Here is a 23,172-nt window from a genome sequence, read left to right as displayed (position 1 = left end):
ATTTAATCTTGGTTTATTTTTTAGTCAGTGCTAATGAGTTTGTTTTGCAGTAGTTTATTTTTTCAACAATCACACCCAGAAGCTGTTGCGCACAACTACTTCGGATGAAATGAATGTTGTCTAATTATGGTGTTCCAACTAATGTTCTGATAGTATATTGTGACAATACCAACGCAATCAACATTTCTTAAAATCTAGTGTTGCACTCACAAACTAAGCATGTTAATATAAGACGCCTTAGTAAGGGTAGCCCATTTGACAATTTGCCTAAAAAGGGAAGATAGTATCTAGTTATTGATTATTTTATGGTTGTTGCTACATGACGATGATGGTTGTTGATTTATTATTTCTTAGGTAGTTTTTAATTTATTTTCTCATGTTGATATTTCAAACACTCTTTTTCTTGCTTTGGTGGATGAGATTGATAATTTACTTATGAATTCAGTTATACTCCATGCTTACGATAATATGAACACTTTTGTGATAATGTGATACTGAAAGTATGCATGTTGAATGGAGGAGTTTCTATTTGAAGCATGGTGGTATGATTAGGGGGGAGACATTTACCAATTTTGTACTATGATAACTTTGCAATAGTTTTATGATAATCATTTGTTAAAGGGATTTGTCAAAATGTCAAAGGGAGAGATTGTTAGGAACTTTAACCGGCTATCCCCATGTTTCATTATTTGTTCAAACATCAAATAGAATAGCAGTTCAGGACAAATAAAGTGTGTCTTTGTTTATTGGCATTTGTGACTTCCATGATTTTTTTGAATGGTATCTAAACAACAAATGATTGATGGTTCGTGCAACAAAGTAACCTTATATTTGGTGATTTATTCTTATCCATTGGTCGAATTTTCTAGAGTGAATGAGCAATTTTAAATGGTTTAAAATCTTATCCTTATTCATAAAGTTTTGAATTAGTTTAAAATTCTTTGGTGTTGAAGCTAGATTTCAAAAATTAAAAATAGAGATGTTTTTGTAGATAAAGTCAATTTCGGATATTCTATTGCACTATGTTGTGTGCTTGTTGAGTGCTTTAAGTCGAGTATTTACTTATCTTTGTTTTGTATTTTTGCACTTGTGTTAGACGTTTCTTAATTTATTTTATTTGTGAGGATTTTTGAGTGAATGATTGTAATTGGCTACAATTATTCATCGTTGTAAGGGTAAGTTGAGTTTTAACTAATAAGTTATCCGGATCAATTGTTGAATAAATTCATTCACGTAAGGTTCCACAAAGTACGATTGTTATATCTTAATTGCGTTAACAAATATCGAGTCTTAATCTATTTCTCCCCGTTTAACTTATGTTTAAAACCTCTATTGGAGACACTTAACAAACCAAAAGTTTTTACAAAAATTGTATTAAAAATAATGTTATTTTTTCTCTTCCACTTTAAAACTATATTAAAAATGAATCCTGGTTGAATGAAACCATTTTCAATTCCAATACAAAAAGGGAGAAATTAGAGAAATCAATCAAATGAATTAGATTGGGGAATCTTCAGTATTTTGCATTGATTCAAAAACCAATTAAAGAACGAGAGGAAGCAACTTGGCGTCTCATACACCTGGTTAAAACCTCTACCAATCTCCCGTACATATGCCGCTTCAGATACTGTTTTCCTACCTTTTTACGTCCGTTCTTCCCCATTTGCTTCCTTGCTGTCGGGTTTTTCAGCATATACCTCAGATTTTCAGCAAGGACCCAGTTCCCTGCACGGCCCATTGGATGAAATAGCCCACTCACGTTCTGCTCCACTATCTCTTTTGTGCCCCCACCATCCGTGCCTAACACCTGTTCTCATAAATTAATACTATGTGTTTCAATTTGTCCCCTAAAATAAACAACGAAATCAGACATAATTTCCTTACCGGAACACCAAATGCCATTGCTTCAACAGTCACTCTGCCAAACGTTTCCCCTACTCCCTGCACGTTATTAACATAAAAAGAATTGAGCGCACATCTATACTAATTTACTTCCAACACTAAAAAATCCATCAACAAGCTATCCACCTGGGAGTTCATCACGTAAACATCTGCTGCTGCATATAGTGATGAGACACGTGTAGTTGCTTGAGTCCAGAGTACGGACTCTGACACCTTTGGATGCTGAGACAAGAACCGTAGAATTGCTTCAACATAAGGTACCTTGTTGCTTTTAGATCCAACAGAACCGATAAGTATTTTTACAGCTTGTTCCTGTTTTCTTCTGCTGTCAAACACCAAATTTGTACAAGATGCATCAGCATTGCATGACTTTTTAACCAAACCTCTTAAATGATGTTTTCTAGCCAAGGCTGACTCATCTAGCCTTATATCCGATGTTTTTTTAACTTGAGAACCAGTTCCAAGAGGATCTTGATCAATCATAAGGTTTACTGACTCAAGAAGCAAGAGTTGGCCCTTTCCAGCATTTATGCTACTTAGAGACATCACAAGCATATCACTATCTTTCAAACCCATCTCTTTTCTTACTGCATCTCGAAATAACCGCCTTTTCTCAATCATCTTTTCTGGGCTAGCCAATGGCGTGTTTAGAGAACAAGGGATTCCAGCAACAAAAGCCAGCTCATCATTAACAGCAAGTGGAACAATAGAAGGTTGAGATCTCAACTTGATATTTTCTTCTTGACACCAGTTAAGCCACTGTTTACTCTGCAATTCAGATAAGAACATGAGCATTTTCACCCGGTGTAGAACATGCTTTGACCGGTCAAAGTATTCCCTTCTGTTTTCCATAATCCACCAAGCAATTTGACTTCCTCCAGCTGGGAAATGAGCTATATATTGATCTGAAACCAACACATTGCATCTACATTACACCACTCTTAGGTATAAGGGAAATGACAATAAAACATAAGTTCAAGAGACCGACAAAAACCAATGAAAAAGTCCATGGAAGAGTATCATCTCAAGCATTAGAAACATGGCATACCGGATCATCTAACTGAAGGCATGCGTATTGTTTACTATATTTTCTAAGAAATAAAAGATGATCACCTTTTCTAGGAAGGCCTGAACAAGGCATATGGCTATCGAAAATAAACAGCAATATTGCAAAATTATTGAGACAGAAATCGATTTTCCTTTTGGATTATGTTATCATATGCAAATTTAGTATAAAGATGAATCATTCATCATAATGGAAGCATTATTACACACAAGATATGGCATAATAAATCAACTTTCTTGTTAAATGAGAAGGCACTATGCAGCTAAAAAGTAAAATGATGCGACCTTGTAATCAATTATAGCTGATCTTCATATCTGCAAAAGCAATTACTTGGTTTTGAAGGAAAAATATAAACAATTTTCCAATAATAACTCTCACCAATCCATGAAGCACAGACTGCTGATCCTGCAATCACAAGGTCTGCCTTCATAGCAGTTTTGAAGCTAAGATCTGCTCTATCTTCAATGACTTTGATCCTTCTCCTTGCAAGCTCAGACATCAGTCCTCCCTTCTTACTTAGAACCACAGCAGATATAGTGGCTCCACAGCTCAAAAGCTCTGTTGCCAGCTCCATCATTGAAATGGGAGCCCCGGTCATGGATAGTTCGTGAAATACCAACACTAATCTTCTATACCTAACAAGGCGAGCAAAGTCCCCCTTCCTATCACATGTTCCAAACCGCTTTTCAGGGCTCCACTCCAAAACCCTGTCCTCCAATGACCCAAATGGACCAACAAGTGATCCATAAGTAGAATTTTTCAGCAGAAATGCCTGTTCTTGCCCCTCGGCGTCACCATTTTCCATGTTGATTGTTGCCTTTGGTTTACCATGCATCTTGTGCAAACTAAATCTTGCTCTTTGACTCCTTTTCTTCCTAGATGAAATGTTATTTCCCTTTGCCAAAATCACATCAAACTTTCTGTCACTATAGACCTGAGGTTTATTAGTTCCATTTCTCACTGCTACCAAACTGTCATCAGCAAGCAAATCTCGTCGTGTGTTCAGTTCAGCATCCACAAGCTTATTCCTTGGATCACCACTGAAACCCAAAAATTCCTCTTTGCTATGACCGTGAGCCCACCAGGATTGGAAATAAAACCCAAGATAAGCCCAAAAGGAAATCAAAAGCAGCAAATACACTGAGCGGTTGCTCCTAAACCACTGAATGCCACCAGTACCATTTCTAGCTTCTTTTCTTGGAGTCCAGCTTGAAATCAATCTCCGAAATGTAGGAAAATTCCTTGGGGTTGATCTTCCTGATAAACTGGACTTAAAACCACCTTGCCTTAATGACGATGCTCCCTTGCTGACACTTTCCTCCATGAGCTTACGACAATAGTAAATTGCTGAAAAGGTAAATCAACATTCTTCAACTATTAGCTAATACCAAAAACACACAGCACCTAAAGGCCAATACTGTCCTTCTAGCTCCAAATGCTCAAAGCACCTTCTTCTACAACTTTCTAAACTAAAACCTGCATTAATGAATAAACTCCAGGTTTGATATTCTTCAGACAACAGCATCAACATCTAATAACGCGTGAAAGTAAAAAATATGGTTGCATCAATTTTACTCTAAGAGCATCGAATATGGTATATATCCGAAACCAGTATGTTCAATTTTTTTCTGTAGTCCTATTATACGGAAGATCTATAAAGGCTTATATCCGATGTCCGTACATGCGTTACACACAGGTACCCTTTCAAAAATAATGAAGAATCTAAGCAATGTATAGGCAGGTAAAAAAACAGAAAGGAAAAAGATACATAAACCAACAGCCTGGGATTAGTTTAGCAAATTAAAGCCGTCTGAGACTACATTTAATTAATACTACCAGAAGATTGGAAAGCAAAATTTGGGTTCGTTTGATTTTTTTTTTTTCCCTAGCATTTATCAACAACTAAACAATTAAACTAATAAAAAGCCACGTCAAAACTTTCAAAAATACCCTCAGGTTCGAAGGAAACCTCAAGTTTAGATACAACCAAAGAAGATCACAAGACTACATTCTTTGGATGATCAGAATATTTCATATATTTACTCAGCAACCAAACAGTTCTTAGGAAACAAAAGAAGTGCAAAAACCGAAGAAAAAGGAAAGGTCTTCAACTTGCATAACGTTCACATCGTCTTGACAACCAAACACATCTTTGTAACGAACTTGGTAGTATAACAAAACCTAGTAAAGGAAAATCAAGAAACCAACAAATCAAACTTTTAACTATGATAGGAGTTTAAGACCAGCAAAAACAGAGCACTATAGCTAATGATCACATCTCTTAAACATAAACGTAAAACAAAAAAAAAGCATGCTTACGATACAAGATTCAAAGGTAATGCAGAGAATATCCTTAATATCTCTTAAACATAAACGTAAAACAAAAAAAACATGCTTACGATACAAGATTCAAAGGTAATGCAGAGAATATCCTTTCTTTTTTTCTCGATTTTGATCTCTGTTCTTGATTGATCTCAGCTTGCATTAAAGAAAATATTAGAGAGTGGAAGAGCGAAAATGGTTGGAATTTTATTTTATATTTTTTTTAACGGATCGGACCTGCTAAACGGGTTTTGTAAACAAAAACTTTTGAAGATTGGCCGTTGGCGGGTAGGATGGGGATTGTTCAAGTGTAAACAGCTGTATGCTCCATTGTGTTGTGCATCGTCAGATTAAATCTATTTAAAGGCAATTTTAGGAGAGCGTTCGATGAAAAAAGATGTTTGACTTGGGTGGCAACAAATAAACAATTACGCTTTTTTATTTACTTCCTCCCTCTTTTGGTTCCATGATCATTTTTACTTTTTACAATTCATTAAATTTTTATTAAGATTTCTTTGATGTTTTATAATGTTGTATAAAATTAAAAATGTGAATTAGATTTGTATAATTTAAAATGTAACAACCTTTTATAATGAGAAATAAAATAATTTAAGCCGAATATGTCATCTAATATTATCAATAAAATGAAAATAACTACCAATACCTCTATAAAATGTAGATACAATGGAATCAACATTCGAGCTAACTGACGGATATAATTTAATAGAACAAAACGTCAACATAAACCATTTCTATATTTTAAAATTATTTTAAACAAGTTTGAAAAAGGGAGATTACTTGAAGCAAATCCAATACAGGAGGGAGAGCACAAGAGATCAGGTGACTCACTCATCAACCACTTTATGACTCAATCTAAAGCTATATGCTATAATGCTAATCACATTTCACAACATCCAAGAGATATCATCAGCTAAGCTTGCCCTGTTACGTATGTACAACCAAACTCAATACAGAAAAACAACAAGCAAGGAGCTTTGAAAATAATGCTTCAAAACCAACTTAGCACCCCCATTTAACTGATTAAATTAAAGAATCCACTGCTCAAATCATAAAAAGTAAGAAACACAAATACCAAAACCATCTATGCTTCACCAACACCAGACTTAACTCATCAACAAGCAGCCAAGTAAGCTTCACCAAACACAAATATCAACACCATCTATGCAAATAACAATAATAATCTAAAATTCGCCAACCAAACACCTGCTGCACAATAATTCCTGTTCATACTTTTATGGAGAAGCCAGCCTAAATTTCTCACAAGCTTCACTAGAAAAATCAAGCCACAAGAAAAACCTGTTGAGAAACATTAACGGCAATTTTAGTAATATTTGCACTGTAACTAAGAGCAGAAAAATACATTCTTTTTACTAATATATCATATATATTCATACCGCAAATTTAAACGAGGGAATGCTACCCGTCAAGCCACAATAAGATTCTTAAACTGAATGTAGCATGACCAGGCGTTTGTCAAATATAACTGCCAGAAAGAAATTGCAAGAGTGTGTGTTATTTTAGCTTATTAGAACCACCGAACAAGGACATGTACAATCAATGGGTGAAAATTAAATATTATGAATAATAACATACTGAATTTGAACTCCTTTAAGATCAAATGCCTAGAAAAAACGTCCAAAGTGCCTGAAAACAATGGGCCATGTAATCAAGGCCAAGTTCTCTAAAATGCCACCAACATATCCATAGATTGTCTTTATTGCTTAAGACCTTGACCTTTGCCAATTACCGAAGATATGGTCTCTTTTTAAGGCTTAATAACCAAATACACCCTCAACTTCAATAACAAATGGAATTAAGCCTCCAATCTTTTTAATGTGCACATAAGATTATAAATCTTTTATTTTTCTGTAATTACAACTGTAAAATTTTAAATTAATTAAAAAGGTCCAAAAGGAACAACCATTAAGTTGTTCTATAACTTAAGTTGTTTCATAAAAGGTCTAGTTGGAATAATGGAAGAATTATTACAACTTGCCACATGCCTATTTATGACGTGAAACAATTACCCAAGAACTAATAATGACTTTCTTCTAAAGAAAATGAACTTTTAAATCCAAAACAGAATAAGCAGCACTAACTAGGGATGAAGTCTGATTACCTACAATATCCTGGAACAAATTGTGGCCCAAAGTGGTCCAGGTCAAAAGCTAGAGATCACAAAGGACCCGAAAGAAAGGCCTGCCCACCAAGTAATTCACGAATAAGAAATTCCAAACATCCACAAAGATATAAAAGACTTTAATCACAAAATTTTTAACCTTTATCAGTTTACTGCGACAGGCTCCATCTTAAATGAGTAAATCACTTGCTAAAGCTCATCTCGGAGTATCTGCATGTAAATGAGGGATAAGACATTAAAACGTTTATATATTAGAAGATAGAAACAGAGTGAAATTGTTTTTCACCAATCCACGGTAAAAGCTTAAGAGTTTCAACTTGCCTGCGAGGCTGCTTATTTGGGTTATTTTGTTGTTGCCCAAATTCATCACTCACAGCCTCTGCATAAGAGACATTCTTGATTAACTACTAAAATAAGGAACGGAAAAAGCAAATGTTAAAAGATCCATCAAACCTAAGATAAACAAAAGAGGACTGCTTACCAGGTCTTTGTGATGGCTTCCATTCATTATTTGGTTTGTTAGAATTTTCTTCTTTGCTGCAAAAGGAGATTAAATATTATCAAAACAGTCCGTAAGCAACAAGAATAACCACATGTGACTTGTTAATAGAATAAAACACAATAAGCAATATTGTCTGTCACCTCAACTCCCTCAAACCCTCCCCCCAATCATGTAGAAAATGTGATACATTTATCATCAAATATACCATAAAACATAACAAAATAAAGGTAAATACATCAGTAGGCCATTAAAGAGATAAAATAATAACATCAAGCCAACAGACTCTTTTAGACATCTTTCAAAAATTATTTTCTGTTTTGCAGTTAATCTATGTAAAAAAAAGCTGACAGTGCAATGATACAACCAAGATTTAATATACAGAACCATACAAATTCAACTCAATTTAATCATGTCTTAATATTTCCTGCAAAGACATTCCCACTAGATTCCAACTAGATTCCTGCAAAGACATTCCCACTAGATTCCAATACTAATTAGGATACTTAATATTTCCCTCCCATTCAACACTGACGACAAAAAGGAAAATGTTCAATGCTCCTAGATCCCAATACTAATTAGGATACTTAATATTTCCCTCCCATTCTGGCAACCCGAGGAAAACATAACAGTCAAGGCTATTAAAATCAAGCTGGGGAAAACCAAAATCATACTACTAACCTTGAGGATCCTGTTGAAGATGTCTGTCCAGAGGTACGAGCATGATAAGCCCCATCAACAGTGATATAAGGTGAACAAAATGTTGCCCCTAAAGGCCCAGCAGCACTTGTAAGTACCGGTAACCTAAACAAGAACACAAGAGTAGTTAATGCTTTTAGATAAACAGGTAAATATATAAGAATTACAAGAATGAAAGCAACAAATTGAGAGAGAGAGATAGCACTGCTTTGGTATTATGTCCATGATCAAACCAATTCCAACCTTACCCTTTCACTAGTCAAAATCATTATAGCCGCAAAAGGCTTTACATGAAATGTGGTGAGTGTAAAAGCAGCTTTACAATGTCTAAGTAATGTTTCATTATGGAGAGGTAACTTCCTCCATGAGAAAACCAATTAGCCAGATACTGAATTAGCCAACACCTCATTTCTCAAAGAAAACCAGATGTAATCCACACACACACACACACACAGAATATATATACAGGGCTAGAGTGTTGTTGTACCACGTCATTTCTGAATTTCCCAAACCAAGTTGTGGCTGGGCAACATATCCAGGAAATGCCATGCCAACAGCAGGAACACTGAGGCCACCAGGGTGCTGACCCCCAAATTGCATAACTGCATAACAATGATTTAGAAGAAGAAACAAGAAACATTGAGAAGTTCAGCTTATAAAAAAATTAATACAAGGAACTACGAAAGCATAGCCAAGAGAAACTATAAAATAATAGAATTAAATCTAATCAACTCAGTAGATAAAAGCTATTCTCTAGCACCCACCCCATAAATTAACAATGGAGACAAATGAAGTCAAACAAACTCCAACCTCTCACAAACCCAGAAATCCCTAACCAAAACAAACTATGATCAGGAGGTAAAAGTTCATTTGTTATTTAGCCAAAAGGCCATTAAAAATAATGGGATGAAAACTACTCTGATATTTACTAAAGCATTTTATTTAATCCTTACAAAAATTCAAGAAAAAGGGTGCCCAGGATTTAGCATGCACTTTTCCAAGTAAGACAATTTCCCCATATTACAAGTTACCTATTACAGTAGATTAGTTTATCCAGATAAATTAAAAAACTAAAAATATGAAAAGCTTTACCTGGCAAAAAGGCAGGAAAGTTTTTATCACCATGGCCAACAGCCATAGTCCCTGTTGGTCCCATAACCTGAGCTCCACTGTACAGAAAAGAGCCTCTTCCAGCCCCTTGAATACTGCTTTTTCCCTTGCTCACCAAGGGTTTACTTGTTTCTGAAGATTCAACCTCTCCAGATTCATAGGAATTGACTGACATAGCTGTTTTGGGTGGAGACAAAGCTTGAGGCATACCAGTATGCTGGCCCAGCTGCTGAGCTGCTCCTTGCACAGAGTACTGAGCCCTACCTAGAACAGGATTTCTCTGAACAGGAATGATCTGTGTTGGTGAAGAAACTCTATTGGCTTGGTTCTGATGAGGAGCTGGCTGATAAGCCTTCAATCCTGGGATAGCTACACCTCTACCCTGTACCCTGGACTGAGTGGGTTGGCTAGTATTACCCAATGAAGATCCAGAAGGTACCATCTGCACATTGGTCAAAGGCTTCGCAGAAGCTGACATGCTGGGATCATCAATATAAAGCTTTGCCATGCTGAGAGAATCAAGCACGTTCTTCCCTCGTAATGAACTAGATTGTGAAGCAGAAAAATTCTCATCCGTAACAGAAGGGCAAAGATTCCTGCTCACACTTTCAGCATGCACATCTTTCTTCTGAGTTAAAGCAGTGTCTTTGTTGGAAGACCCCGATGGATAAAAAGGTGGGGAAGCAGAACTCAAGCTTGACGCAAATATATGTTTCAGATTAGGATCTGATACAGTATGGGCATTTGTTGCAAGGGTGGAAGCTCTACCTGAATTGGCTTGTGATGTTTTCTCACAAGGCTTTCCAGACCTGAAACATTTAACTCATTCAATGTCATTCAAACCTGCCATGGTAGGAAGAGATGGAAAATTGAAGGGGGGAAAGAGCATATGATTATGAATACTCACAGTCTGCCCTGTTTTGGAGGTGCTTGACCGCTGATTTTCATATTAGGTTCATACCTCCTAGGTCCTCTCCCTCTCACCACCTTTGGAGCCATGTTCTGGTGGTTGTTTTTCCCAAATGCTTTGGACCCACTTCCCCTACGATAACCACGACCTGGTCCACGATTTTTACTCTGAGCTCGATACCTGCCTCTAGATGATCTTCCCTGAGTGCAGAAGAAAAAACATCAGTAAGGGAAAAAAATAAGATTAAACGAGATTAACAAGGAAAAGAAACACCAATCAAGGCAAGTAGATTATCAACAAATCTACAAAACCATTACCTCCTCATAATGCTTTTCTTGCAAAGTCATCTCCTCAAACTTGTCATGTCCCCATTTCCTATCATCTTTGGATTCCCACAAATTCCTTCCACCACGTGTTCGCCTAAATTGGACAAATCAAGTTGATACACAACTTTATTAACATTTATAGCAACTTGAAGGAAATGGGCAGGACAAGGACATGGTAATACAAACCTTGACGCTTAAAGATATACCATAATGCGTATTTAGCAATGAAAGCAGAGTCCTAAATCTATGTACCTTTCCACCATTAGTACCAACCTGTACTGCTCATACTGATTGGTACAAGATTTTTCTTTTAAATTTTCTTTTAATCTTTTCTCTTATTGTATTCTTTTTATCAACTCCTAATGCTTTCCCTTTCATGTTCAGTTCTATTATTTTCATAATTTCATCCAAAATAATACATGTTCATTAGATCACAATAATTAATAATTTTTATATTTATTTGAGGTTTTAAATTTTCAGATGTTAAATGTTTATCATTTTTAAAATCTATATTTGCATATAAACATATAGATGCATGTAATGGAAGTGTATTTGTATGTTTATATATTTTATTAAAAATATTAAATAACATTGGAAAACCTGAAATAAAGCAGCATTTATATGTACCAATACAAACAGTCCTATTAACAAGGCCAACAGTTAAATTATACACCAAGTCTTTACAAAATATGCACATAGACTATGCATGCAGTCAGCCTTTACACTCACAACCTCATATATCAATGGTAAACAAATTAGAAAAATGGATATAAATACAGATTTAGACCATAAAAGCTTATGTTCTTAAAACCTCATATAGTTGTCATAGTACTGACAATATAGAAAAAGAAAAAATATATGTTCAGAATTACTAGCAACTTCATATAGTAGTCATAAGCAGTCATAAGTTATAATGTCATCAAATAACAAGGTAACAATCTGAGCCTAAGTTCTGACCACATAATGTTATATTTGCTATAATATTGGGCTGCTCAGTTTTTTATAACAGAGGTCCAGATCAACTACCCCATTCCCAGATCAAAACAGGTACCTTTTAAGCTCTTAAAGTGAATGAACAATTAAAGCCAAAAAAAAAAAGATTCAAGGGCATCTAGATTGCCACATTCAAGTCCTCACTCCTCAACCCAAATGTTAAAACTACGAACTAAAGTTTTATCACCATTCATGCATGCTAAGAAGTGCAGGTAAGCAGCAGCTCCCATGCAGGCTACAACCTTCGATTTTCTTAAACCTGACTAATCATAAACCAAATCAAAATTCAAGATAACAGAACATAAGAAAAACAGCATAAGAGCATAAACATCATAGGTGTCAAAAACCTAATATTAGCACATTAGTTATCAAAATGTAACACTAGTTCAAGAGTATAAAAATTTTAATTTCCATTATCCGCATAGGGAAGGTAGGGCAAGTGAGCATTCCAATTTCAATCATTAAACAGAAGAAGCTACAATAGGCATAACAGACAATCCATATAGAAAATTCACCATATACCTTTCCGTAAATTGATATTTACTACTTAATTAGTTAAACAGCTATAAAAAAACCAAAGAAAATTGGAACCCATAAAGAGAAAAAATGAAATTTAATACCTATGACGACCGCCAACATTGTCTCGAAATCTATCATCGTGCATATAAAACACCCCAGCAGTGGGCACAGCAAAGGGCTCATTCTCCTTCTTTTCCTCTTCATGTTCCTCTCCAATGTGATTATTATCAATGCCCAGTCCTTCATCCACATCCCCATTCCCATTATCCACAACCGCTTCCTTCACATCTTCTCCAGTTATCTTCACATTGCCTCGCACTTCTACTTTACCAACTTCATCTATCTCCTCTTCATCAATTTCTTCTTCCTCTTCCTCGTATTCATCATAAACTTCTTCTTCGACTTCTTCTAAGTCCAATTCTTCTTCGTCATCATCGTAATCTGCAGCACCGCCCTGACCGTCGGATTCATCGGAACGAATCAAAGCCCTTCGATCCATCCTCGCCTCAGCATTATTCTCTTCTTCCCTTTCTCCTTCCTCATCGTCACTGGCCGCCTCCCTCCTCCGCATTGCCAGAGAACGCTTCACCTCCTCTGGATCACTCTCGTATTCCACCTCCTCTACTCCCGTGGTAGCCATCACTTTATCGGAAAACAAAGACCAAGTCGCTAAAACTTCAAAAAATATTCAAAAAAAAAAAGAAGCAATCTTTGCAACGAAGCAAAAAAACAATTCAAAGCCAATAGTCTAAAAAATAGAAGACAATCAAAACCCTGGAGCCTTGAAATTGAAGGGAAAAATATTAGGGTTATTTATTTTCATGGGATAGGGCCAGCGGTATTTAGGAAGAAGAAAAACCCTAGATAGTTATATATTATTATTATTGTTGTTGTTGTAAAATATGGGGATTTTTGCATAATAAAATTGAATGGAGCAAGGAGTTTGCTTTGAAATATGAAACTTTATTTTCTAATTTTTGGGTCAGGGGAAGGGACCGGTAGGGATATTTTAGGAAATTAATTAAAAGTGAGTGGTAAGATTGGAGTTGGATTCTGATACGGACGTGAGGTGTTTGTTAAAAGGAAGATTGATGATTAGGAACCAACCGGGTTTTGCCACGTTTGCATATGAAATTGAGTTATCTACTCTGTTTCTAAGTTGGCAGCAAGTGTCAACTGAACTACCCCTCCAGGAAAATTGTTGTATTTTGTTGTAATAATAATTTACCATGGTCATAGGGTATTTGAGAATACAGATTTCGGCGTTTTGGTAATGAGTTCAACCCAAACCACCAATGCTCTGTCAAGTTAAATTCAAACAGAAAATTAAGCAAGTTTGGGATTTTTTAAATAAAATTAAAAAAGAATAAAGTACACTAACAGTCACTCAACTTTGATCTCAATAATAAAACAATCACTCAACTTTCAAGAAATAACAAATCAATCACTAATGTTATCGAAAAGTGACAAATTAGTCACCCATTAACATTTTTTTGTTACAGGCCTAACGGGATAAGTGATATGGCTAGTTAACTTGCTAAGTTGGATGAGGAGTCAAAGGATCTAAGGTTTGGACAGGTTTAGAAGGAAAAAAATAAAACATGGATTAGGGATTAAGGAAAGGAAAAAAAGGATCAATTGGGATTAGGGAGAATAAAAAGAAAATTGATTGGGATTAACATTTTAGGGTTTACTGTTGGATGATTGAAGCTTTCAGGATAAGGGTAAGATTGAACGATTTAAGGTTGAAGAATTGATATTTTGGATTTCAAGTTTAGGGAGGAAAGAAGACAACAAAAGATATCAATGGGTAGGGTTTAGGGCCACAACCGTTAATAGAAGAGAAGCAGACAATGTTGTAGCATCCACTGTAACAGGTAAGCTTCTATATTTAGTTTATGATTTTTTGGATTTAGAGGGATTTGGGTTTAGGGTTTTCTAGATTTCTTTGTTGAAAAATGTTGCATTCGCACGAGTTTATGCACTATGTATGTTTATTGTTTGTATTAAAGTGTATGCCAAATTTTGATTTCTTTTGTTATTAAAGTGTATGGCAGGTTTGGATTTTTCTAAAATTATGTTTTACCATGTGCATACATATAGTCTTAGAAAAGAGACAAATTAGTTCCTATTTGACAAATCACTTCAAAAGTTTAGGTTACCTATGATTCAAAATTATATATTCATTAAATTATTTAAAATTTTTTATTTAGGTTACATATGATTCAAATATGACAAATCAGTTCCTAATTGTTAACAACATTTTTTAAAGGCATAATAGTAAAAAAAATACCTCACCGTTTAGGTTTTTTGGTTTTGTGCCCTAAACTTTTTTTTATTAAGGCTCTCAACATAACGATTTTTCCACTCAGCTTAACGGGAAATGTTAGGTGACCTTCAATCAACCCGTCAACGAATTATCCTAAGTTGGAAGCATCAATCTCGACTGTACCTTCTCCTTCCCTTTGGGCTTTCATTTTCATCTGGTTTACGTCGATCTTCTCGCTTCCAGCACCACCGACGATGATAACACTTCTTCCGCCGTCAACTATGGTAAACGCGGTGGTGGATTGTCGTTGCCCGATGATGGGTGTTTCCTTTTTTACGTACAGGTTCTGCCATCTCCTACAATTAGAACATTTCCAGCTCAAGCTTTCAATTAGAAACCCAGTTCTGGTATTAACCAGCAAAACGTCAAACGAGAAGACAAAAGTTACACTGATTTCTCTTTCCAAACCTTTCAATCATCAACCAACACAAATCAGACTGTGTAATTCAACTCAAAGTATTATCCTTGATCTTTGAAAATATAAGGGAAAGGATTTTCATTGAGTTTTTTTTCCCCAATTTGCAGGAGCAGCAACAAGCATGGAGCTTCAAAGAGTATGTAAAGGAAGACGGTTTTTCCTCAAGGAAGAACATGGTGAAATCAAAATACAACCAGATGCAGAACTTTTCCCAATGGCGTGCCACATAAGCACGAAGTCATAGATGACATCATAGATGATGATTCTCCAGCGAAAAACAGCCGGTAAACAAAACCATGTTACTGGTAGTGGTGGTGATGCTGTTGTTGGGGACAAAATGAAGTCATTTGGTGCTGACTTTATGGCAACAACTGGAACATCGAATGAGGAAAGTAAACTGGATTCTGAATTGCGTCGAAAGCGAAAGGGAAAACCATTCTCGAAGAAGGCAAAGAAGCATTCAAAGAAAGAGTTAAAGAAGGCGAACTAGAAGGTAACGAAGACGACTGGTCCGCCATTGAAGCAATTGATCGAACAGATTCTTGACATTGAGTAATCTTCTTATTAGGTCGTTGCGACATGGAAGCTTCACCAAAAATCGGCTTCCATTATCGCTTCTTGAACCCAAAATAAAGCTCGTTCCCTTTCTCAACCTCCCAATCTTGCACATCACCAACACCCTTGTTGGATTCACCACTATTTTTAGCAGCGACCATTGATAAAATATATACTTTAAACAACCACTGAAAACCACTGGCTCTATCTATCTAAAAACACAAAAACTTTCAAAATCAAACAACCCAAATTGAAATAAGGTCAAGTTTCAAAAAAATAGAAAGACCAAAGTTAGAATCTGGAAATTGAATTCAACAACTAATAAATATGGAATCTATCGAAAAGAATCGGATTCGAATTCATAATCTTTGACCTCATTCCAAAAATAGAGAGAGCGAGCTTTTTTTACTTCGATTATGCAACGAGCAAATCCAAAACGGGTGTTGAAGGGGTTGGTTTTTTGTTTTTGTTTGATGAAGCAATTTATGGAGGTTTTTGGACTAGAGTTGTAACGACCCGATAGTTATGGGTAGACCTTCCGTCTAACATATGGGAGGGTTCGGGTAAAAATATAGGTCTGAAATATGGGCTTGGGCAAAAAAACGAGGCCCGTTTAAAAAACAGGCCGGGCCTCGGGCACCACTTTTTTGACCCGGGTCTGGCCCGGCCCGAATATAATAAATATATATTTTTATTTTTATTTTTTAATTTTAAAATACTTTTAAAATAAATTTTTTTTATTTTTTATTTTTAAAATAAATTTTTAATGTTTATTTTAAAAATGGGCCGGGCCGGGCTCGGGCTTATGATATTTTTCCCAGGCCGGGCCTAGGCAAAATTTCAGGCCCATATTTCGGGCCGGGCCGGGCCCGGGCCTAGGAGGCGGACCGAAAATTTTTTCTGAAAAATATATTTTTGGGATTTCGTTTTTATAAATTGGATTCATAAATATTTATTAAAATATTTATAAAACTAGATGTGTAGTTAATTAGGGTTCAGTTAAGTGAATTTGTATGAATTAAGAATAATTAGGTAGAAGGACTAAATTGTATAAAAGGTGGAAATTGAATTATATATTAAAAATTAAAGGGACTAAAGAAGGAATTATACCATTGTCTTATAATGAGGTGGCATAAGATAGATATTTATAAATTTATTTTATATATTGTAAATAAAAATTAATATTTAAGTATGTATAATATATTATATAATAATAAAACAAACAAATAAAAGAAATAGAAATAGCAACAAAGCAAAAACGAAACAGGAAAGAAAGAAAGAAAGAAAAGAAAAGGAAAGAAAAGAGAAAAGAAGAAAGAAAGCCAGTGCCTTAGGGGTTTCAATTGTTCAAAGTTTAATTAGTTAGTCAATTTAGTCTATTTTTCTTGTAATTTTTATGTTTTTAGAATTCCGGTGTTAAATACCACCCTACCCATGTCGAAATTTTAGAAATTATTGAGCTTTTAAGTGTTATTAATGTTGAATAATTTTAGTATTAGGGACTAAATTGATAGATTTTAAGCTAGAAATGAAAAAGGATTGAATTGTAGAATAAATTGTAAATTTTGAATAATAGGGATTAAATTGTGAAAATTTTGAAATTTAGGGATTTAAGTGAAAATAGGGAGTTAAATTTAGTTTAAAGTAAAATTTGTGTGAAAATATAGAATTAATTGTAAAGAAATAAAGTTAGTCTCGGTTTAGGGACTAAATTGAAAATTAAGCAAATATTGAGTCAAAAAATTGAAATATTCAATATGAAATTGAATTGTGTTATATTGATGAATTTTAATTGTTTTAATTCCGTAGCTAAAGTCGTACCAGAATCCTTAACTAAAAAGGGGAAAGATAAAGTCGACATCGAATAGCTCGGAATTTCTGGTTTGTATTTCTATAATCCGGAACTAGTTATTAATTGTTGTATTTTTTTATTTAATGCATATGGTAAGTGTTGAGGTGAGTATTTGGCACTTTGACATTGAATTGAATTAAAAGTTGATTGAATGGATTAAATTGATATATATGTTATGAATATATTGATTATTTGAATTGAAATGAATATATATGTGCAAATATGATAATTAAATATTGGTTGTATTTGAAAAGTGAAATTAAACCCTATTAACTGTATCAGGCTGAGTCAGATATAGATGGCATGCCATAGGATTGGAAGAGTTCAAAGATTTCTTTGACTTTGAGTCGATGAAACACTGGATGCCAATTTACTACTTCAGATTAATTCGATGAGGCACTGGGTGCCAATTTACTTCAGTTTAGCCGATGAGACATTGTGTGTCAATTTATTACTTCGAATTATCCGATGAGGCATTGGGTGCCAAACTGGTGTGTTTTGGTTGGATCCGTGTACCCGTCCGAGTCATGTTAATAGGGGTAAATGAATAATAAAGTTTTATAATTGATATTGAAATGGCATGGTATGAGAAATGGAAGTGAAAATAGAATGTGAAATATATTGCAAATTTATGGAATATATGAGTTATATACTCATGAAATGGATAATGCAATTGTATAATGAAATGTGAAATAAATTGTGACAAACTATTTATATAGCAAGTATAAGAAATGAGATATTTGTGAAACAAATTAAATATGATATGGTTGTTGTAATATTTAAATATTAATATGTGCTTATATTTCAATTGTATATTTGTAATTTCTTATATTTAAATATTCGGATTATAGAAATACCACTGAGTTTTACTCAGCGTATGGTTTTGTTTTCTGTGTGCAGATTAGGTACAGTGATTTTGAAGAGTTATAACCGAGGTTGTGAGCATCCATCTCATCACATCTCCAAGTGCCAAGAAGGTATGTTTCAAAATTTTGAATAGAATGACATGTACTTAGGAAGATTAAGTGTGTTCCAAGTAGTAGGGACTAAAATATAAGTTATAAATTTTTTTTTAATGTTCAAATATATTAGTGATTAGCCAAAATCACTTTGGCACCAAATGTAATATTCCTATATCAGGTTCCTTGGGTCGAACCGGGTATAAGGGTGTTACAAGAGTGTTGAGGGGAAGTTATGAATTTAGAAGAAAATTTGTGAGAAAAAACAAGAGAGGGGGCTCTGTTTTTTTAGAGCTTATGTTCGTTGCAGTTTGACTGACGCTCAACTAACGTCTTCCGTTAAAATTAAGCTGATTTATAGAAAAATCATAATGTTGAGGGCGTCAATAAAAAAAGGTCAATGGCTCAAACCCAAAAATCCATAAACGTTGAGGGTCTTTTTTGCAATTATGCATTTTCTAAATGTTGATTCAAATATGATTATTATTTGTATCAAAGTGTATGGTGGGTTTAGATTTCTTTGGTTATTGTCTGCCATGTGCATACAAATAGCCTTAGGAAAGAGACAAATCAGTTCTTATTTTTATGACTATCAATATCAAGCTTCTTTGGATTCAAATATGATTTAAATATGAATCAAATATGACAAATCAGATCCTAGTTGTTAAGAATATTTTTTAAATGTTGATTCAACTATGATTAGTGTTTGTATCAAAGTGTATGGCATGTTTAGATTTATTTGGTTATTGTCTGCCATGTGCATGACAGAAACAAATTTGTTTGTATTAAATTGTTTGGTTATTGTACATGACATAAATGAATTTCTTTGTATTTTATTGTCTACCATATGTATGACAAAAACAAATTTGTTTGTATTAAATTGTTTGGTTATTGTACATGACATAAATGGATTTCTTTGTATTTTATTGTCTGTCATATGCATGACAGAAATGAATTTATTTGTATTAAATTGTTTGGTTATTGAACTTGACAAAAATGGATTTCTTTGTATTAAAGTGTATGGCATGTGCATGACAGAAATGAATTTGTTTGTGTTAAATTATTTTTTGTATTGGTTATTGTCTGTCGCTGCCTTTATTGATGTTAAATTTGTTTGGCAGGTTAGCTTGATGATGAATTTAATGAGAGTGAATAAGAACTGTTTGAATTTTATGTGTCTAATAGTGATGTGTCTAATAGGGTTAGGGTTAATCTAGATGGCTTAAACATGAATGATATAGAAGTAGGGGAACTATCTGATAGTGATGATTCTGATAGGTTAAATAGTGCACATGAATTTGAGATGGCCAAAATTGGCCTGAGTTCAACTCTGACAGTGACATGAATAATCCAAAATTTGAGGTTGGAATGTTATTTTCGACCAAAGACAGTCTAAAAAAAGCTGTCAGGCAGTATGATAGGTTGAATAGTTATTTTATTAAGTTCCCAAAAAACGATCAAAAGAGGTTAAAGGCAGTTTGCAATTCAAATTGTTCTTGGTACATATGGGCCTCTAGACTACACCTTAATAACCTTAATAACCAGACTTAGAAAATTAAGAGTTTAAACCCTAACTATATTTGCTCTAAAGTCTACAAAAATAAAAATATAACCTCAGCTTGGCTAGCTCAACATTATAAAGACAAGTTCATTGTTGATCCTAATTCTTCTTTGACATCATTGCAACAAGATGTTAAAGGAGATTTCTTTTGCCTTGCCTCACTAACCAAATGTAGGAAGACTAAACTTAGGGCAGTGGAATTACTTGAAGAGGGTTATGAGGCACAATATGAGAAGATATATAAGTATCTGTTGGAGGTTAGGACCCAAAATGTTGGAACAACAACAATCTATTATCTGAATAACAGGTTGTTTCAAAGTATGTATGTCTGTTTGCAAGCATGCAAAGATGGGTATAAGGCTAGTTGTAGGAGGATAATAGGTTTAGATGAATGTTTCTTGAAGGGCTACTTTGGTGGTTACCTACTGGCAGCTGTTGTGATAGATGCAAAAAATGGCATCTATCCTATTGCATATATTGCTGTACTTGGAAATTTTGAACTCCTATCAGATATATTTCATGTCTGATAACCAGAAGGTAAAATTCCATTTGTTTGCTTTTTATGCTTTTTTTTTGTTTAGGATGTATGCCAAAGAATTAAATTGTTTCTCTTCTCTTTATAGGGACTTCTAGAAGCAATATATATCTTGTTTCCTAATGCAGAAACAAAACACTATGTTAGACACCTACATGTTCTAGAAAGTTGGTTTTGTAACACCCCTAACCTGTAACCATCGCCGAATTAGGGTTAAGAGGCTTTACTAATCAAAACACAAATCAAAACAGACATTCATTAAAGTTCAACTTTTTTTAATATTAAACATGCAAAATTTTAAGCTTTTCTTTTGACCATTTTGAACAAAACAAAGACATTACAATACAAATAAACCATAAGAAAATAAGTCATTTTCGTATGGCTATTAATCTCATATACAATATATATAGAAGTACGACCTTCAAAACATTATCTAGCCTGTACATGCCATAAGTTAAAATTTAAACATTTTAATACCAACACAGTAGATAGAGTGATGATCTTGATGACGATCCCCGAACTTGAAGCTTGATCTTTAAGTCTAAAAAAAACCAAAAAGACATAAACAAATAAAGTAAGCTTTTATAGCTTAGTAAGTCTATAGCATAACTAAAATATATATAAATAATTATATAATTTCCTAGTACACTTAATGAATTAGCAATATACCATATATGTTATCATTTGAATAATTGCTATTCATAATCATCTTATTTATAACCAAATATACGAACTCATAGAATTCATATCAATGAGTACATATATATATAAACAACATGCATACAACCAATTGTATATATAAATACTCATCAAAATCTTATAACCAAATACATTTACATATCATTTACATATAGTCAAATGGATACATAATTATCAACACTTAAAACCGAATGCATATACAATTTAAAATATGAATAGCAGAATGTGTATATACATATATGCTTAACAAATATTATCATCGAATGTATATACACTTTAAACATGAATAGCCGAATGCTTATACACATAACAAATATTATCACCGAATGTATATACACTTTAAACATGAATAGCTGAATGCATATATACATATGCCTAACAAGTATTATCACTGAATGTAAATACATGTTCTTCAAATACATATGACATAATTCATATGCATATCCATCATATTTAAACACATAATACAAACAGATTCACTGGCACTTAGCCTGCTAGGTTTTAAAACCTGATTCAGTACATCGGCTTTTAGCCTGCTAGACTTATAGTCCGAATTGTTTCACCGGCATTAAGCCTGCTAGACATAAAGCCTGAAATATTTCACCGGCATCAAACCTGCTAGACGTAAATTCTGAAACATTCGATCACCTTATAATGATCCAAACTAATAATTTCATACCTTTAATTCCATTCAAAAACTTTTACATGAATATATATACATAATCGAATCTTCCATATACATATATAAATTTCATACTTAAAATTCATTACAAGAACATATACATGTATACCGACATAATCGAATCTCGTATAAACTTACATAAATGTCCTTCCTATATTCACTAAAACAACATATACATATATGTAAGCATGCTCATTCGAATATAGCATATACATATAAATTACAACTCACATATACATATCTATTCGAAACTACATATACAATCATGAGTTACATATCTTTAATAAAATCCAAGAGTTTGTACATGTATATACCTATATATATATATATATATTGAACCTAATATATATATGTTATACATACCTTTGATTAAAATCAAGAATTTATACATATACAACATTCATACTTTAACTAAATTCAAGAACTTATATATATTTATATATATTTGAGCATTATATACATATATATATACATATACATATATACATACTCATACCTTTATCTAAATTCAAGACTTGTTCATGTATTTACATATATATTGAATCTAACATATGCATATATAACTTTCTTACCTAAATTCAATACAAGAAATTTACATATATATATATACATGCTTATTCGAATATCAACTATACTTATATACATTTCTTACCTTTATTTCAACCCATAAATCTATACAAGATTATACTTGTATATTTGAACATGCTACATATATAAATATCATCCACACTTCAAAATTTATTCAATCAGTATACTTTTAATTATAGCTCAACACAAAATACAATTAGTATACATGTATAAATATTAACTTAACAACTTTTAATTGCTAATAGACTTACCTCGGATAGTGTAAAATCTAAACCGGACAATTAATTGACGACTTTAGCTTTTCCCCAATCCAACTCCGATTTCTTTGCTTCTTGATCTAAATATATTCAAAATGAACTATTTTAAATATTATCACATTCAATTTAGTCCAAAAACACATAAATGGATAAATTACCATTTTGCCCCTAACATTTACACTTTTTACAATTTAGTCCCTATTGCATAAAACACAAAATACACAAAATTT

At 33.7% G+C, this 23,172-nt stretch overlaps 2 protein-coding genes and 2 long non-coding RNA genes across 6 annotated transcripts; 1 reads left to right on the top strand and 3 right to left on the bottom strand.

Annotated features, from left to right (window-relative positions):
• Nucleotides 1–1,404: 1,404 nt before the first annotated feature.
• LOC105777784 (uncharacterized) lies at nt 1,405–5,153 on the bottom strand. The gene is made up of 4 exons (XM_012601249.2): nt 3,347–5,153; nt 2,029–2,807; nt 1,885–1,941; nt 1,405–1,807 (listed from the first exon to the last, which is right to left on the bottom strand). Exons 1-4 carry the CDS (start codon nt 4,290–4,292, stop codon nt 1,532–1,534), a joined length of 2,058 nt encoding a protein of 685 aa, XP_012456703.1. The 5' UTR covers nt 4,293–5,153; the 3' UTR covers nt 1,405–1,531.
• An 873-nt stretch (nt 5,154–6,026) lies between these two features.
• Nucleotides 6,027–13,431, bottom strand: LOC105777801 (protein MLN51 homolog). 3 transcript variants are annotated; one of them, XM_012601298.2, is made up of 13 exons: nt 12,609–13,431; nt 10,987–11,089; nt 10,667–10,869; nt 9,742–10,568; nt 9,137–9,251; nt 8,632–8,754; nt 7,933–7,988; nt 7,773–7,830; nt 7,591–7,661; nt 7,431–7,510; nt 6,905–6,955; nt 6,706–6,794; nt 6,027–6,607 (listed from the first exon to the last, which is right to left on the bottom strand). In XM_012601298.2, exons 1-9 carry the CDS (start codon nt 13,145–13,147, stop codon nt 7,634–7,636), a joined length of 2,052 nt encoding a protein of 683 aa, XP_012456752.1. In that variant the 5' UTR covers nt 13,148–13,431; the 3' UTR covers nt 6,027–6,607; nt 6,706–6,794; nt 6,905–6,955; nt 7,431–7,510; nt 7,591–7,633. The 3 variants fall into 3 exon arrangements, with proteins under 3 accessions (XP_012456752.1, XP_012456726.1, XP_052482008.1); XM_012601272.2 differs by lacking the exon at nt 6,905–6,955; XM_052626048.1 differs by lacking the exon at nt 6,905–6,955 and having other exon boundaries at nt 7,435–7,510.
• Nucleotides 13,432–14,672: 1,241 nt separating this feature from the next.
• On the bottom strand, nt 14,673–15,391 carry LOC128035923 (uncharacterized). The gene is made up of 2 exons (XR_008192521.1): nt 15,245–15,391; nt 14,673–15,132 (listed from the first exon to the last, which is right to left on the bottom strand). It is a non-coding gene; the product is annotated as an uncharacterized LOC128035923 (long non-coding RNA).
• LOC128035922 (uncharacterized) lies at nt 15,132–15,906 on the top strand. The gene is made up of 2 exons (XR_008192517.1): nt 15,132–15,277; nt 15,362–15,906. It is a non-coding gene; the product is annotated as an uncharacterized LOC128035922 (long non-coding RNA).
• The last annotated feature ends 7,266 nt before the right edge of the window (nt 15,907–23,172 follow it).

Source organism: Gossypium raimondii, chromosome 2, assembly GCF_025698545.1.
Source record: "Gossypium raimondii isolate GPD5lz chromosome 2, ASM2569854v1, whole genome shotgun sequence".
Taxonomy (NCBI): Eukaryota; Viridiplantae; Streptophyta; class Magnoliopsida; order Malvales; family Malvaceae; genus Gossypium; species Gossypium raimondii.
Note: the sequence above shows the minus strand (reverse complement) of the source record. Positions and strands in the feature narration are given on the sequence as shown.

Excerpts from the sequence above, each read along its gene's own strand:
- LOC105777784 (XM_012601249.2), bottom strand. The coding sequence starts at position 4,292 with ATGGAGGAAAGTGTCAGCAAGGGAGCATCGTCATTAAGGCAAGGTGGT. Across the intron at positions 2,808-3,346 it reads AGTCTGTGCTTCATGGATTG|ATCAATATATAGCTCATTTC; the intron begins GTGAGAGTTATT and ends TGTTGGTTTCAG. Across the intron at positions 1,808-1,884 it reads CAATGGCATTTGGTGTTCCG|GTGTTAGGCACGGATGGTGG; the intron begins GTAAGGAAATTA and ends TTATGAGAACAG.
- LOC105777801 (XM_012601298.2), bottom strand. The coding sequence starts at position 13,147 with ATGGCTACCACGGGAGTAGAGGAGGTGGAATACGAGAGTGATCCAGAG. Across the intron at positions 8,755-9,136 it reads GGAAATTCAGAAATGACGTG|GTTACCGGTACTTACAAGTG; the intron begins GTACAACAACAC and ends GTTCTTGTTTAG. Across the intron at positions 7,662-7,772 it reads CCAAATAAGCAGCCTCGCAG|ATACTCCGAGATGAGCTTTA; the intron begins GCAAGTTGAAAC and ends ATTTACATGCAG.